This window comes from Trichechus manatus, unplaced genomic scaffold (genome assembly GCF_000243295.1).
Source record: "Trichechus manatus latirostris isolate Lorelei unplaced genomic scaffold, TriManLat1.0 scaffold00161, whole genome shotgun sequence".
Classification (NCBI taxonomy): Eukaryota; Metazoa; Chordata; class Mammalia; order Sirenia; family Trichechidae; genus Trichechus; species Trichechus manatus.
Genome location: NW_004444097.1, coordinates 4400919 through 4418476, shown reverse-complemented (window position 1 = coordinate 4418476; position 17558 = coordinate 4400919). Strand labels below are relative to the sequence as shown.

Below are 17558 nucleotides of genomic sequence, written 5' to 3'. Positions count from 1 at the left end.
TCTCCCCCTGTTCTGGAACTCCAGTCACTCGCAGATTGTTGGTTTTGATTGTATCCCACATAACTCTTAGGGTCTCTTCATTTTTATTTGTTCTTTTTTCTGAGTTTTCCTGAAACAGACTTGTATCCAAGTGTTTGTCTTCAATTCCACTGATCCTGTCTTCCACCGTTTCAAATCTGCTTCTCAGCCCTTCTATGACACCATCCATTTATGAAATCTTGTTGTTTACGTTTTGGATTTGTAATTGCTGTCTTTCTATAATTTGTAGTTGTGAATTTATTTTGGCGTTTTGTTCCTGCATTATTTTTCTGAATTCGTCCAATTTTTGTCTGTGTTTTCCATGAATTGTATCTGTTTTTTCCTCATATTTGTCTGCTTTTTGCCTTAGCTCTTGGAGAATTCTGAGTATTAGAGATTTGAATTCCCTATCGGGTAGTTCTCTAGTGCCTTTTCTTCCACTGGAAAGTCATCTGGTGTTTTATTTGGTTCGCCTACTGACACCATCCTGTCCTGTTTTTGTGAATGTTTTGATATTGTCTGCTGTCTTTGGGGCATTCAGTAGTTATTTTTCTCATTTATTGATTGTAGATTTGTTTGTTTCGTATCTTTTTTTTTTTTAATTTGGCTATGCCTGAGTAGGCGGGGTGTGTGTTCTTTTTTGTTTCCTTGTCTGTGGGCACAGTACTGTTCGCCTCCTTCTCCAATTGGCAGGGTCAGTCACTCAGATATGGTATGGCAGGGCAGGTTTAGTTGAAGAGGAATTATGGGGACAGGTTGTTTGTGGCACTTACTACAGCCACCAGGGCAGGTCAGTAATTAGTGCAGGGCAGGTCCCAGTAGGCTGTGCCTGTGCTGCTCGGTGGTGTGATGTGAAGTTCATGGGGCGGGTAGGCAGGATGTAGCGGGGAGATTATTATGTGTGGAACTAAGATGGGTATGGGAGAGAGGAGAGAGGAACAGGAGCCAAAAACATACAAACAATCAAAAAAGAGTATTAGGGGAGCTTGCTGTTGGAGTGCAGAGGTGAGAGACTATGAAATGGAGAAAAACAAAAAGGGGAGGAGGAAGAAAAAAAAGGAAAGAATGAATAAATAAAAATTGGAAAAGTTAAAGAACCGCAAAGTTCCCAGGGATCCCTCCAGTGCTGCTGTGAGGTCTGGGGAAGTTGTTCTCAGGTGTTGTAGTACAACCTGGCTAGAAGGTGTAGAGGTATACAACGTCAGGTATGTCAGGGAACAGAAAGAGAAGGAAGACATAGAGAGATGAGAAACTGAGTAATCAAGAAAGGGAAAAAGGGAAAAGTAAACAAAACAAATTAAAAAAAAAACAAAACGAGAAAAGCCCCCCAAAAAACAGAAAAAAGAAAAGAAAACAATGAGAAAAGAAATGCCCTCAGGGATCCCTTTGCACATCTGTGCAAGCCGAAGTGGTAGTTTCCAAGCCATGCAGCACCACTTGGCCAGAACAGGCTCCCAACTGAAGAAAAGGAAAAGAAAACAATCTATTCAGAACAAACAAACGAACAAAAGCCCCGGGATCCCACCAGCGCGGCAGCCCAGACCGGGAAGTAGCTCCACACTCGAACGGAGCTCTGCAGCCCCTGAGGAAGAAGCAAAGATGAGGCACGGAGCCAGGTATTTGAGCGAAAGGAGGGAGAGGTGGTGAGAGGTAAGGAAGAAATCAAAAGAAGCGGAAAAAAGCAACACCAGCAGCCAGCAAATGGCACTGAGAGAGCCAGCTAGTGCGGGATGGCGGAGTTCAAGCAGCCGGTGTTTCCCGAACAACAGACTGTGTCTGCGGAAAGCAGAGGAGGCTGAGTATGGGTAAAGAAGGGTAGGGGGTGTGAAAGTGTATATCACAAATTACCGGAGCTCTGCAGCCCCTCAGGAAGAAGCAAAGATGGCGCACGGAGCCAGTTATTTGAGCGGAAGGAGGGGGAGGTGGTGAGAGGTAAGGAAGCAAGCAGAAGAAGCAGAAAAAAGCAGCACCAGCAGCCAACAAATGGCACTCAGAGAGCTGGCCCCTTCAGGTGGGTGGAATCCAAGCAGCCGGTGCTTCCCGGAGAAGAAATTGTGGCTGCGGGATGCAGAGGAGGCCAAGTGGGGGTGAAGAAGGGTGGGGGGTGGGAAAGCGTATATCGCAAATTACCGGTTGTTCAGTCTCCCGCTGGAAGCTCCGTGAAGCTGCTTTCTCGTACCCCCTCTCTGCTGGTTTCTGATAGGAGTCCAAGATGACGGATCTGCACTGCGTTAGCTGATAGGGGACCTCTGCATGAATCTCTCCTCGCTCTCTGTTCTCTGTCAATTTTCTCACTCCATTTGGTGCTTGGCTGAGTTCTTTATCTCCTCATTTGATGTTTTAGGGTTTCAGGATTTTTGTTTTCTGTTTGGCTTAGTTTTTCGGATCTTTGCTATGGAGGGATGGTGTGGTGCTTCTGCCTAGAGCGCCATTTTGCCGAAAGTCCCTCACCCAAATATTACAACTTCAGGTGTGTTCTGGTGACACTTCCTTGGTCATGGTTGAACTGGAAAGAACCGGTTTGAAGCCCTGTTTTAAACCAGTGTTTGAATTGGAGAGTATTGATTCCAAAGAAAGTCATTGGGAAATCCAAGCAAAGGATGAGACTGGTAGGGAAGAAAGGATTTGAAAGAACTGGTAAGGTTTTGTTACTGATGGAATGTGAACTAGGTCAATGGTGACTCCAAAATCTCTGGCTTGGAGGACTGTGGTGGTGTTGAGGGCTCTGTTGATAATAAAGAAGATACAGATCATGGAGGAAGAGTTTTGTTGGTTAGAGTGGGCTCTGGTTCTGTTGTATTTGAAATGCTAGTGAAGGAGATCCTTGTGGTTGTTGTTTTAGCAGTTTAGGTTAGAAGTCAGGGATTTTCAAAGAGATGAGTGTTGAAGCTATGGGAATATATAAGATTGTGAGGAGAAAGAAAAACCAGGAAAAAGATGTTCAGTAATAAAGCCTTGGGGAACACTCATAGTTAAAGGACAGAAGGAAGAAGAACCAGAAAAACAGGTTTGAGGAAGAAAAATAGAATGTAATGTTACTGAAGGCAAGGATAGAATTCTGAGGAAGATAATGTGGGCTTTGGTACAGAGTTAGAATAGGAAGAAGACTCAGAAAGTTATATTTGGGAATTGTAAGGTATGTATGATGCTCAGCAACAGCAGGTTCAGGAGAGTGGGTAGTAGAGCAGCCAGATTGTAAAGATTTGGGGAGTGATGAGAAAATAGGGCAGAAGAGGAGGGTGATGATACTTTAGCTTGGAAGGGAAGCCAGTCAAGGGAAGGATTTTGTTGGTTTGCCTTTTTTCTTTTAGATAGAGGAGACTTTAGCTTGTAGGGAGTCAGGGAAAACAGTCAGGAATTAAGGAGTGTAAAAATGGTGTGGTGGGGGCATCTGACCTCCTCTGACTTCACAAGGAGGTGGGAAAATCAACATAACAGCCCAAGGCTGATTCCTGTGAGGCAGAGGTCAGACATCCGTCCTCTCTTCAATCTTTTTTACCAGTTCTGACACCAACCGGTTGTCTCGTGGCACTCTACTTCTCTGCTTAGTTTGATAATTCGTTGCAGTGGCCACACAGAACTCACAGACCTTAATCACAGTTATGGGGTTTATTATGGAAGTAATGGTAAAACTCAGGATCAGAAATGACTCAGGATATAGTTCTTCAGTCAGGACAGCTTATTCTCAGCTGTGCCCGCAGACAGGCCTCTCAGCCTTGCCTCTGCCCTGCTCGGGCAGTGTTACAAACCTCCTAGCTCTGTAGGTTGGCAAGCTCCACTGCAGCCGTCTTGTTTTGGTCTTCTGGTTCCTGATGTCTAAAGCCGCTATCGCTCTTGCTACTGCTGTGCCGCTGTCTTTCACCCTCTCTCTGTCAGTGTCTCAGTGTCTTAAAAAGCCTAGCAGTATGGCAAAACTGACCAGTCCCCTCGTTATGGTTCCATACACCTTATTTTCATGGTTCCACCCCCACAAGGGTGCCATGCACCTTATCTGCATTTTTAGCAAGCTGTCTAATCCCCTTGGTGGGTCACAAGCACCTTACTTGCATAGTCCTACCCAATCATTTGTTGGGAGTTACAGGACCATGATGAGAAAGTCTATATAAAAACGATCCATCATACCACAAAGAGAAACTTGAAAGATGCAAGGAGGAAGGACTAGAGCAAGATGGTAGAGAAACTGAGAGAGGATTAAGAGCATTGGTGGTTGGTGAGCCTTGGACAGGAGTAAGGATGCTGCTACCTCCTCTCAGGTGGCTTATAAGTTTATATTGGGTAACATCTCAGGAAAGTGGAAGGGAAGCTTCTCTGCTAGCATAAGAGAATTGAGATCAAAGGTTGAGGGATGTTAAAGGATTAGGGATGGCCACTGAGTAAGTAAGTAGAGTGTCTACCAGGTACAGGGAGCCCTGGTGATGCAGTGCTTCAAAGCTCAGCTGCTAACCAGAGGGTCAGCAGTTAGAATCCACCAACCGCTCCTTGGAAACCCTATGGGGCAGTTCTGCTCTGTCCTGTAGGGTTGCTGTGAGTTGGAAACCACTGCACGGCATGGGTTTACCAGGCATAAAATAATTACTGAATAGTACTGAGAGGAGAAAAAAGTTGTTCTTCACTGATAGACTGAAACAAGGAAAGGAATGCTGGACTTCATATATGAGGGTAAATAGACTGGGTGGGAGTAAGGAGAGGTGCAGAGTTTTGAAATTCCAGAGGCAGAATGGTTCTGACTGAAGACCAGTTGCGAAGAATTGTCATTCTTGAGAGTTGCTCCAGTAGAGCAAAACTAATCACTTATTGCCACTTCGGACAACTGAACTGATTAATCTCATTGGTTTTGTCGTCTTTATCTTATGGAGGCTAAGAAGATGGGTAAGAGCTATATCTGAGGGGTCCTGCTGACCCACTCTTATGTTGTGGGCAAGAGGATGTTCTTGTTTTTGTAGCTTTGTCATTGGAAATTTTGAAATTATGTGGAATTGGCTGGAATAGTAAAACTAACGTGCTTGTTTGTTTTTAGTGGCCACTGCAGCTTCTTTTCACACTAAAGACTCTGCCAACAGAAAACCTTTAACCAAAAGTCAGACCTGTTTGACATCCTTAAATTCTTTAGATGTTACTTCCTCCAAAGCCAAAAAAGGAAAAGAGAAGGAAATTGCAAAACTAAAACGACCTACAGCACTTAAAAAGGTAAATTAAAATCCAGGAGTGTTTATTTTGCAGAATAAAGGATTAAATCTGTTTTGCAAAAGTAGTTGTGCTTCTTTAGCCAACAGATCATTTTGAAGTCATCTTAGACATACATGCGTCTGTATAGTTAATTCAAGGTTGGGGATGTCAGTAGCATCATGGCTGTCTTTCTGTATGGAACAAGGCTCTGGAGAATCAATTCTTTCTGTAAGGTTAAAAACAAACAAACAAAATCTTAAATGTTTAACATCCAAAGACACTGGGGTCTAGGAATCAGAAGCCCTGGGTTGTGGTATTAACTTCAGTGCTATTATGTAGCTTTAGACAAGCCTTTCTTTCTCTCATCTTCCTCAGTCGTAAGTCAGGGATACGATCTGCTTTGCTTCAGTGTTGTTATTAGGAGGATCAGAGTGAGATAATCCGTGTCCATGTTATTGAAAACTACAAAATGGAAATCAGATGTAACCCTATGACCTGGTTTCCAAACTTTTTATTTTATCCATATTTTGGGAAAATGCTCTAGTTTATCACCCAGGATTGAAAGAATGAAGCAGATGTGGTTTGAAAGCTGTAGTATTCTGCAGTATAATTGCCTCCCTTTATTTTGGATATGGTATGTCAGTTGACAGTGCCCAAAATTATATTCACCTTTTTGCCAGTTTCTACTTTTTTTTAAAAAACACGTAGTCAACTAAAATCTTCATTACCGCTTTTAAGTGAACTGCTGTACCTGTGTAATAGTGTACCTTGTGATCATTCAATACATTCTTAAAGAGTGATCAGTAATTAAAGACTGGTAATGACTTTTAGGTTATTTTGAAAGAAAGAGAGGAAAAGAAGGGGCGCTTAACTGTGGACCACAGTCTTCTGGGATCTGAGGAACCAGTAGAAATGCACTTAGGTTTTATTGATGATTTGCCACAGGAGAGTGTTTCCCAGGAAGGTAAGGACTTTTTTTTCTCTATTCTCATGGAATGGCCGAAGTGTTTTAATTAAGCATTTAATTACTAGTTATGTACCTAATTGGAAGATGTACTCCACATTTTATATAAATTTCATTTGTTTTTTAAGATTTTTTACTGTTATACAGTAGGTCTTTGACATTTTTGAGGCTTCAGTCCAGAATTTGTTGTAAACTCTCAAATTTATGACTGCCACCAATGCATGAGATTTCCTCTCTATCACAATTTTTTTTTCATTTTTGTCTTCTTTCATATTTAGAACATTATTGGTTATCCCTTCTTTTCAGAGTCATTTTTCATTAATTCCTTTTTATTGATGTTCTCTCTCCCTTTTATGGAATTAATGCATGTTCCACACTGAGTAGAGAATTGCAAAGCCAGTTGCAGTGCAGAGTCCAGTTGATCATTCAGATTCAGGCCCATACAGTAACCAGCACATGCAGTTCTAGTTGGTACTTTACCAAAATTGCAGATTTCTTCTAGAATTTATACTACCTTGAAAGAAAAAAATTCTGAGAGACCTGGCTAGCTCCCTTTTCCTGCTGGTGTATATTTGTTCCTTGACTTTTTGTAACACGTTTAATCTGATTTACACATAGATTGAGCAGTAGTGTTCCACTGGTTTAGAAGAATGAGTTTACTTCTAAGAATTATTCAACTAGGACATACTTGCGTGGAATTACCCTTTATTCTCAATTTAATATGATTCCCTGAATATTTAGGTGTCTCTATCCTTAATTTCGGAAATATTTATTAAACACATCCTGTGTGCACTTAGTAACTAGGGGCAGGGGCGTTGGGGAAGGTGATAAAAATTTACAGTCACTGGTCCCGCTGTTAAAGAACTTACAGTCTCATACAGAGATAAGAAGATATATGTGTGACTTTGCTAGTTAGTTGCCTGAATATACAAATATTAACTTATTTATTGAGTTTAGCTGGAAAGAGGTTCAGACGTTAATACCTTTGTTCTTTAATTCAAATCCTCTAGGATGACATGTTTTAGATAATTCGGTCTTCCTTTTTTCTCCTATGTGAAGACTTCTGGGCTGTGCTTGATCTTGAAAAGTATATTTTAATAGATAATAGGAAGATTTTATTTTTGTAGTATATGAAAATTGTTTATTTGTGATATGAAAAATGCCCAACTTGTTAGCTTCTAGAGAATTTGAAAGGGACTCAAAAGACAACTGCCATTCTAAATTATTTTGATCAGTATGGAGTTTTTCAGCATTTGAAGTTTCTCAATTCTTTCCCCACCTCCGCATCTCCCAGATACTGGACTGAGCATGGCCAGTGACGCGTCACTGTCTCCAGCAAGTCAGAACTCTCCGTATTGTATGACTCCCGTGTCACAGGGCTCTCCTGCTAGCTCTGGGATAGGCAGTCCCATGGCGCCTTCAACAATAACCAAAATCCACAGCAAAAGATTCAGAGAGTAAGTCTTATTCTTGTGATTGAGGTTGACTAGTTTTAAGTATCTTGACTGTAGTTTTGAATTTAGTATTGTCATTTTCACTCAGTCGGTTGAGCAGACAAAACACCAACAATCTTTTAAGTTTTTCAGATTTTAACGGCTGGTTTTATTATATTTAAAGCATTTCCCTTCTGTCAGTGTTCATGAGGAAGTGATCTGACAGTAAATGTATGCTCTGTATATCAGATAATATTTATACCCTGGAAATCTAGCCTCTTAAACACCTTATATATAAAGTGCCATAGTATGAGTTTTCGCCCCAGAATGATTTTGCTTTTTCATTCATATTATTGATACTTCAAAAAACCTCTCTAACCAAATAATATCAGGTTTATAAGACTCTGTTTACATGAAGTGGACCTAGTACATGAAGCTATTTGTTTTTGAGCAAATATTTTAAGTTTTAAAATTGAGATAATTAACGTAGGGGATAACAAATATGCATACCGTGTCTGTGAATAATGGTAAACAGTTATGGCTGTGAAGGATTTTAGGATTTTAATATTCATCTAGATGATTTAATTTTACCTCTAAAAATGGTATCTGAAAGAATCCCAGGGAAAGTATAACCTATGTGAGTCTGAACTGCATTGGTTTGTTCTGTTCTTTTTTCTTATACCATTGTTTTTGAGCAAATACTTCATACCTAGATTTGTGAGTCACTTAAATGTCAAATAACAGATGTGTGGACCAAATGAAACACTTAAGGAGAATGTTATGTGTATGAAGTAAACAGCTTGAAGAAAAAAAAGAAAAGAATGAGGAAGGTTGTGTTTTTTGATGTTTTTTCTTTAATTGCTTTCTTTAATTTTGCATATTTAAACTGTGATACTTAATCTATTCCCTAAATCTGTCCAGTTATTCCTTCTCTTCTGAAGTAGTATCATACCTATTTAAACATTTTTCAGATAAACATAAAAAAATTCCCCAAACAAAATTTTTTTTACACTGCAGAAGGGTAGGCCTAGATTTCTCTACTACATAATGTAACTTAGAAGTGGAAATTTGCTTGCCTGGGATTATTCCCAGATAGGATGTTATACCAGTTCTCCTTGTTCAGTGCCTGCTTATGGTAGAGATGAGGGAATAGGTAAGCTTGAACGACTTCCTTACTCTGGAACAAAGTAACCTCATACTTACTTCTTTTCTGGGTTTTTTTGCATTATAGCCATACATGATCTCACAGAGAGCCTCATTCTGTTGTTTTGTCTCACGTAAAGACATGTGACCTTTACCTCAAGGTCTCTTTTGTTTTGGCCTCAGTTTAATTTTTGAGTTCATCCTTCATAGCCATAGAATTTTTTGAGCTAGAGGGATCATTGAATCCACCCTGCCCGGCTCCTTATTTTATAGATAAGTAACCAATGCCTAGAGATTGTGATTTATCCAAGCTTGGAGGATGAGTTGTTGGTATTAGGGCCTTCAGTTAGCTTCTGTAAAATTTCTTTCTTACCACAAGCATATTTGATAATCATTTGTCATGAAGTAACTTTATCTATATCTCCTTATCAAAAACATTATGCCTGTTTTTACCTAGTAGCAAGCTAAAACTTGATTTGTACCTTTAGGAATTTAATAATTGGGAGTTTGGGTAGTACTTCCCTGAGATTATTCTGTCTTTTACGTAAAAGCCAAACTGTTGGAATTCAGAAACAATGACAATCCAAATCACTGTTCTGTTTTTCTAAATTGACTGAACAATTTAAGAAATTTTGAAGACCTGACTTTTTATGAAAACCTCTTACTGGATGTATTTATTTCGTAAAGCAATTTTATAATTACAGGAAAATAAATTAGGATACAATTTATCTATTTTTGCTTTCTTCTACAGGTATTGTAATCAGGTTCTATGTAAAGAGATTGATGAATGTGTGACTCTTCTTCTCCAAGAGCTTGTCAGTTTCCAGGAACGCATTTACCAGAAGGATCCTGTAAGAGCAAAAGCAAGGAGACGACTGGTTATGGGCCTCAGGGAGGTTACCAAACATATGAAGTTAAACAAGATCAGGTGTGTTATAATTTCTCCAAACTGTGAAAAAATCCAGTCAAAAGGTACGAACATTTTGCTTTTGAAGTGTTTTGATATATATTTAGTGTAATTGTAGGATATACCATGAATTTTAAAATAGAAGCTCTATGTCTTTCTCAGTGGAGTTTAGGTATAAAACAAAATATTGAGTATGAGGGAAGAAAATGTAAATCTTCCAGTACCTAAAATTAAGTAGTGTAATTGAGATTAATTGTAAAGAAAATTTTCATCTCTGACCCTTAGTGAAGGACCAGGTGTCTCTGTAATGGTCAGAGTCGGGGGGGGTAGTAAGAGTGCATTTCTTTACCTCTGCAAATATGTTCTGCTTTTTAAACTTTTATATTACTTTCCTTTGATGTCCCTTTCCTCTTAAAAAGAAAAAGCAAAAGATAAAGGTCTCTCTTGCTACTTATGGTGGAGACTTATCTCTCAGAGACCAGCAGTTACATACTGAATCTCTTGGGAGGGCTGGCTTTATGAGTACTTTACCAAGCCATGCACTCATATGTAACTCTTTTGGTGGAGGAGCAGAAGATGCATTGAGTAGTAGCACTAGTAGTAGTAGTAGTAGTAGTAGTAGTAGTAGGCGTACCTGTGGGGGAGAAACACCAATAAAAACAGTAATATGTATAATCTGTCTGATTGAATTGTTATAGCTTGCTGTTGAGCTGAGAGGTTGAAAAAAGAGTCAACCGCTTTTAACAATTCTAATTAATTTCTTTTTAATAAATGATTGTTGAATTAAAATTTGACTCCTGTACTAATGCCCATGAAGGGACAAAAATACTTGTAAAGGAATTTGGAAAGAAAATATAAATATATATACCCGCATGTAGTACAAATTCAAACAGGAGAATGTATGGAACAGCATAAGTGTAACAAACATTCATAGATTCCTATGGTGCTGTGTTGTATGCTTTAGCTATTGGATGTTAAATTAGCTTCATTTAGGAAATAATTAAAACCTCAGCATGTGATGACTTTCTTAGGTGGCTTGGATGAGGCTCTCTATAATGTTATAGCCATGGCACGGGAACAAGAAATTCCTTTTGTGTTTGCCCTTGGGAGAAAAGCTCTGGGACGCTGTGTGAACAAGCTGGTTCCTGTTAGTGTAGTGGGAATCTTCAACTACTTCGGTGCTGAGGTAAGAATTCAGAAGACACACTCCCTCACCCCACACGCCCCTCAAATAGCACATTTTATACAGTTTTAGGTTTGTGCATGTGACAAAGTGAGATGATGAGCCCCGGAGAATGAGTGGATAATTCTTGAGTATTGCGTTTCTGTTTTTTTCTCTTCCCAGTGTGGTGAAAACATTTGCATAGGTTAATCCTTCAGCACTTTGAAGATTTTAGCTCCTATTTCTTCTGCCAAAGTGGTGTTTTCTCCTGGGCTCTCAATTAGAAGTGCTTGATAATTTATTTAATTACTGGGTAAAAATATCCAATATTATGTAATGTAAAATAATCTTCTTCAATCTATATGTGATGGGTATGTTTTGTGCTACTGGTAGTTAAGAGAGAAAAAGATCCTTTAATTGGAGAGAATTTTCCTTTAGAAGATGAGATTCCTAAACCAGAATAGTTCTGCATCCCTGATGCCTTCGTCTCCCTCTTGCAGTCTGCTGATATAGAACTTAACCCATAGGAGCTGATAATATAAAGATTATTAATTTAAAGTAATGCTTATCAACTGATAGCATTTTAACTGTTTTCATGAAGTTCATTCAAAAGTACTTTGTGGGAGGGCGGAGCAAGATGGAGAAGTGAGTGGACACTCCCATTTACTCCCCCAGCAACTAACCCACTGAATAATGAATAAAAACAAAACACAGACTGAGATCTCAGAACTCTAGATGGCGGCCGAGGTGCTGGAGAGTCAGGTGAGTACAGAAGTGGCGCAGAAGAGGAGCGAGGACGGCACAGAAGCTGGGAGAACCTACCTGCTAACATCTGGAGCACTCACTCATAGCCGTTTTGGGACGGGGCTGGACAACACCCCAGACAGGGAACGTAGGGAGTTAGCTTATCTGAGGAAGCTGTAGCCCCATTTTTTAAGATGGTGCAGATTGGCCTTGGGAGTTCGAGGGCCACACAGTTGGGAGGGGTCAGAGGGAGACCTTGGCGCTGTGAGAGACTGCTGTTGAATCTTGCTGAGGCCTAAGACAGATAGGCACTAGGACCGGGAGGAACTGAGAGGGCAGCAGGGCAAGGGGAGTACTTTGGACTGACGGACAACACACCGGGAAACAAAGGGAAACAGCTGGCTCCCTGCCCACAGTGGGACACTGTGAGAGAGTTTCTGCATGAGCGCCTGTGAGGGAAAGACGTAGAGAGCCCCCTGCCTTCGCCACAGGAAAGTCAAGCCCCACTGCTTATGCCAGCAGAAAAGGCATTGACACACTTTCATGATAAAAACTCTAAGAAAACCAGGAATAGAAGGCAAATCTCTTCAGTGTCATTACGGGCATGTATGCAAAACCAACAGCCAACATAGTACTCAAAGGAGAAAGGCTGAGAGCCTTCCTTTTGAGAACGGGAATGAGACAAGGATGCCAGTTATCACCACTCTTATCAATATTGTACTGGAGGTCCTAGCCAGAAAAATAAGACACGAAAGAGACATAAGAGGTATCCAAATGGGAAAGGAAGAAGTAAAACTGTCTCTGCTTGCGGATGACATGATCCTATACAAAGAAAACCCTAAAGGTTCCACAGGAAAACTGCTGAAGTTAATAGAATTTAGCAAAGTTGCAGGATTCAGGATCAACACAAAAAAATCAATTTGGTTCCTCTGCCCTAATAAAGATCACTTTGAAAAAGAAAACAATAAAATACCTAGGGATTAACCTAACGAGGGACATAAAAGATTATATGATGAAAATTAGAAAACACTGATTACATGAGACTAAAAGAGACCTACAAAAATGGAAAGATAGAGGCGGGGCCAAGAGGTGAAGTAGTCAGACGCTTCCAGTGGACCCTCTTACAACAAAGACCTGAAAAAACAAGTGATTTGATTATATATGGCAATCTGGGAGCCTGAACATCAAAGGTAGAGTTGAGGATCTGGACTGAGTGTCAGGGGGAGGGAGAGACAGTTCGGAAGCAGCGAGGAGTTTGCCAGACCTGACCCGGTGAGAGCCTGAGCCCTTCAGGCCTGATCACCTCGGGGGTGAGTGGTGAGGCAGGCAAGCAGCCATGCTCAGGAGACACGTTTTCTGCACCGGGAGAGACCCAACCGCTGAGAGTCTACGCAGCCACCCAGAACCAGTGAGAAGCAGCCCTCATCTGCAAAAGATAAGTACTTGCATGTGGTTTACCGTGCGGATGAAAAACACCCAACTTAGGGAAAAACCTGTCTCCCATTTACCTTGCTGCTCCCTGCTCTGCACTGGGTCCCGGACCAGCTCCAGCAATTGTTTGAGTCCCCTGGGCCAGAAGTAGGATCCGTCTGGAGCCATTCTCTCTGCATTGGAGAGTGAACAAATTAACAAACAGGGAAAAAATAAACTGCTGGCGCCCCCAAGCCAGAAACCCAGGGTAGGCACACCTCTTTTGCCTAGGCACAGGCATAAGGGATCCTTTGCCTTTCCCCCTGCATACGCTTGTGTGGACCCATCTCAACAGCAAAAGCCCTCTTTACCGCGGTATAACAGTATATTCCGGAAGTCTAACTTGAACTGTTTCAGCTGTGAAGTGGCAGGTTCTTGCCATTTGACACTGCTGTGCCATTAAGCAGGGTCTTCACCCACCCACATCAGGGGCCTGAGGACTAGTGGCTCCACCTACGCCACCTAGCCACCTGTGATAGGGGCCCATGAATAAGAGGTGCTCCCCAGTCCTTACAGCCAACAGCATTAGGTGCTCATAGTCCGGCTGCAAAACCCACCCACCTACATGCTCTAGGGAACAGGGACACGCCTTCCTCCTGGACACTCGGGGGCAGCCGTCAGCCCCTTGCTTGCTCACAGTGTGTCCCCCTGCTGCAGCCAGATACTTGTGCCTGTACCAATCACCCATGCCTGTCTAGGACTGTAAGTGAGAGCCTACACTACATACTTGATGGCTATCTACCTGGGCACTTGAGCTGAATCCATATAGGAGTGGGCTTACATACCTAGTAACAGATCTAACCACCTGGTGACATGACATTAGAGCTTCAAAGGTGCCAATAATAAAACTAGGTCATATGAGCGGCCTATTTGGGCACATCAAAACAAGAAGCTAGGACACAGTAAGCAAACATAAATAAATATAATAACTTATTGATGGCTCAGAGACAACAATATCAAATCACATAAAGAGGCAGTCTGTGATGGCTTCAGCAAGCTCCCAGAATAAAGAATCTAGAAATTTTCCAGAGGAGGAAAATTTCTTGGAATTCCTGGAGGCAGAATACAAAAGATTAATATATAGAACTTTTTTAAGAAGTTAGGAACGAAGTTAAGCAAAATGCAGAACATGTAATAGAGGAAGTTAAAAAGATTAGAGAAGAGCATAATGACAAATTTAACAGGCTGCAAGAATCCATAGAGAGCAGTCAGAAATCCAGGAGATTAACAATAAAATGTCAGAATTAGACAACAGAAAGTCATAGGAGCAGAATTGAGGCAATGGAAGTCAGAATTAGATTGAAGATAAAACACTTGACACCAGCTTATTTGAGGAAAAATCAGATAAAAGGATTTAAAAAATGAAGAAACCCTAAGAATTATGTGGGACCCTATCAAGAGGAATAATCTACGAGTGGTTGGAGTACTAGAACGGGGGGATAACAGAAAATACAGAGAGAATTGTTGAAGATTCGTTGGCAGAAAACTTCCCTGATGTTGTGAAAGTTGAGAAGATACCTATCCAAGATGCTGATCGAACCCCACATAAGGTAAATCCCAAAAGAAAGTCATTGTAATCAAACTTGCCAAAACCAAAGATAAACAGAGAATTTTAAGAGTGGCTAGGGATAAAGAAAAGTCATCTACAAAGGAGAGTCAATAAGAGTAAGCTTGGACTACTCAGCAGAAACCATGCAGGCAAGAAGGCAATGAGATGACATATATAAAGCCTTAAAGGAAAAAAACTGCAAGCAAAGAATTACATATCCAGCAAAACTGTCTCTAAAATATGATGGCAAAATTAGGGCATTTCCAGATAAACAGAAGTTTAGGGAATTTTCAAAAACCAAACCAAAATTACAAGAAATACTAAAGGGAGTTCTCTGGTTAGCAAATCAGTAACATCAGATGGCAATCCAAGACTAGAACACAGGACAGAGCAAACAGGTATCAACGCAGGTAGGGAAGACACAAAAGTAAATCAAAGCTAGAACACTGGAAATAGGGAAACAGATGTCAGTACGTAAAAGGTGACAACATTAAAACAAAAAAGAGGGAAAAGAGGGACTTAAAAAATGCAGACATAGATTTTTCATATGCAGAGGAAGCCGTGGCACTATAAAGAAATAAAAGACTGGCATAAACTTAGAAAAATAGGGGTAAATATTAAGGTAACTACAAAGGAAACTAACATTCCTATGAGTCAAAATAAAAAACTAGAAAAATATAAAGACTCAGTAAACACAAAATCAACAACAATCAAAACAAAGAAAAGAAAATACATAAAAACAACTCAGCACAGAAAATTAAGTTGTACAAAGAAACTGTCAACAACACACAAAAAAAAGACATCAAAATGGCACCACTAAACTCATACCTATCAATAATTACACTGAACGTAAATGGACTAAATACATCAATAAAGAGGCAGAGAGTGGCAGATTAGATAAAAAACACGATCTGTCTGTGTGCTGCCTACAAGAGACACACCTTAGACTTAAAAACACAAACAAACTAAAAGGATGGAAAAAAAATACATCAAGCAAACAACACCCAAAAAAGAGCAGGAGTGGCAATATTAATCTCTGACAAAACAGACTTTAAAGTCCACCACAAAGGATGAAGAAAGACACTATATAATGAATAAAGGGTCAATACACCAGGAGGACCTGACTATAATAACATACCCAGCGACAGGGCTCCAAAATACATAAACTCTAACAGCACTGAAAAGAGCGATAGACATCTCCACAACAGTAGTCAGAGACTTGAACACACCACTTTTGGTGAAGGACAGAACATCCAGAAAGAAGCTCATCAAAGACACGGAAGAGCTAAATGCTGCAGTCAGCCAACTTGATCTCATAGATGTATACCAAACACTCCACCCAACAGCAGCCAAGTATACTTTCTTTTCCAACTCAGAACATTCTCCAGAATAGACCACATATTAGGCCATAAAGCAAGCCTTAACAAAATCCAAAGCATCGAAATATTACAAAGCATCTTTTCTGACCATAAAGCCATAAAGGTAGAAATCAACAACAGAAAAAGGAAGGAAAAAAAATCAAACACGTGGAAGCTGAACAACACCTTGCTCAACAACTACTGGGTTATAGAAGAAATTGAGGATAGAATAAAGAAATTCACTGAATCAAACGAGAATGAAAACACATCCCACCAGAACCTTTGGGACACAGCAAAACCAGTGCTTAAAGGTCAGTTTATGGCAATAAATGCACACATCGAAAAAGAGGAAAGGGCCATAATCAAAACATTAACCCTACAACTCGAACAAGTAGAAAGAGAGCAGCAAAAGAAATCCTTGGGTGCCAGAAGAAAGGAAATAATAAGAATTAGAGCAGAATTAAATGAAATAGAGAATAGAAAAACAGTTGAAAGAGTTAACAAGACGAAAAGCTGATTCTTTGAAAAGATCAACAAAATTGATAAACCATTGGCCAGACTGGCAAAAGAAAAACAGGAGAGGAAGCAGATAACCTGTATAAGAAATGAGATGGGTGATATCACAGCAGACCCCACTGAAATTAAAAGGATCGTAACAGATTACCGTGCAAAATTGTACTCTAACGTATTTGAAAACCTAGAGGAAATGGACAAATTTCTCGAAAATCACTACGTACCTAAACTAACACAGAGGTAGAAAACTAAATAAACCTATAACAAAAGAAGAGATTGAAAAGGTAATTAAAAAACTCCCAACGAAAAAAAGCCCTGAACCGAATGGCTTCACTGGTGAATTCTACCAGACTTTCAGAGAAGAGTTAACACCACTATTACTAAAGGTATTGCAGAGCATAGAAAAGGATGGAATACTCCCAAACTCATTTTTTATGAAGCCAGCATAACCCTGATACCAAAACCAGGTAAAAACACCACAAAAAAAGAGAATTACAGACAATATCCCTCATGAACGTTGATGCAAAAATCTTGAACAAAATTCTAGCCAGTAGAATTCGGCAACATATCAAAAAGAATGATTCATCATGATCAAGTGGGATTTATACCAGGTATGCAGGGATGGTTCAACATTAGGAAAACAATCAATATAATCTATCACATTAATAAAACAAAAGACAAGAACCATATGATCTTATCAGTCAATGCAGAAAATGCATTTGACAAAGTCCAACACCCATTCATGGTAAAAACTCTGAACAAAGTAGAAATAGAAGGGAAATTCCTCAGTATAATTAAGGGCATTCATACAAAGCCAACAGCCAACATCATCCTAAATTGAGAGACTTTGAAAGCATTCCCCTTGAGAACGGAAACCAGACAAGGATGCACCTTATCACCACTCTTATTCAATATTGTGCTGGAGGTCCTAGCCAGAGCAGTTAGGCTAGAAAAAGAAATAAAGAGAATCCAGATTAGTAGGGAAGATGTCAAAGTATCTATGTTTGCAGATAATATGATCTTATGCACAGAAAACCCCAAAGAACGTGCAAGAAAACTACTGCATCTAATAGAAGATTTCTGCAGACTTTCAGGATACAAGATAATCAAACAAAAATCAGTTGGATTCCT

At 40.1% G+C, this 17558-nt stretch overlaps 1 protein-coding gene across 4 annotated transcripts in view; it reads left to right on the top strand.

The window, feature by feature from the left end:
• The window catches only part of SECISBP2L (SECIS binding protein 2 like), a 72222-nt gene that overhangs the window by 33691 nt on the left and 20973 nt on the right, over positions 1 to 17558 (top strand). For all 4 annotated transcript variants that reach the window (XM_004386299.2, XM_023740655.1, XM_023740656.1 and 1 more), the window contains 5 exons: positions 5036 to 5205; positions 6016 to 6148; positions 7443 to 7605; positions 9476 to 9696; positions 10663 to 10817. In XM_004386299.2, the coding sequence (XP_004386356.1) occupies positions 5036 to 5205; positions 6016 to 6148; positions 7443 to 7605; positions 9476 to 9696; positions 10663 to 10817 (842 nt within the window). The remainder of the gene's footprint in view (positions 1 to 5035; positions 5206 to 6015; positions 6149 to 7442; positions 7606 to 9475; positions 9697 to 10662; positions 10818 to 17558) is intronic.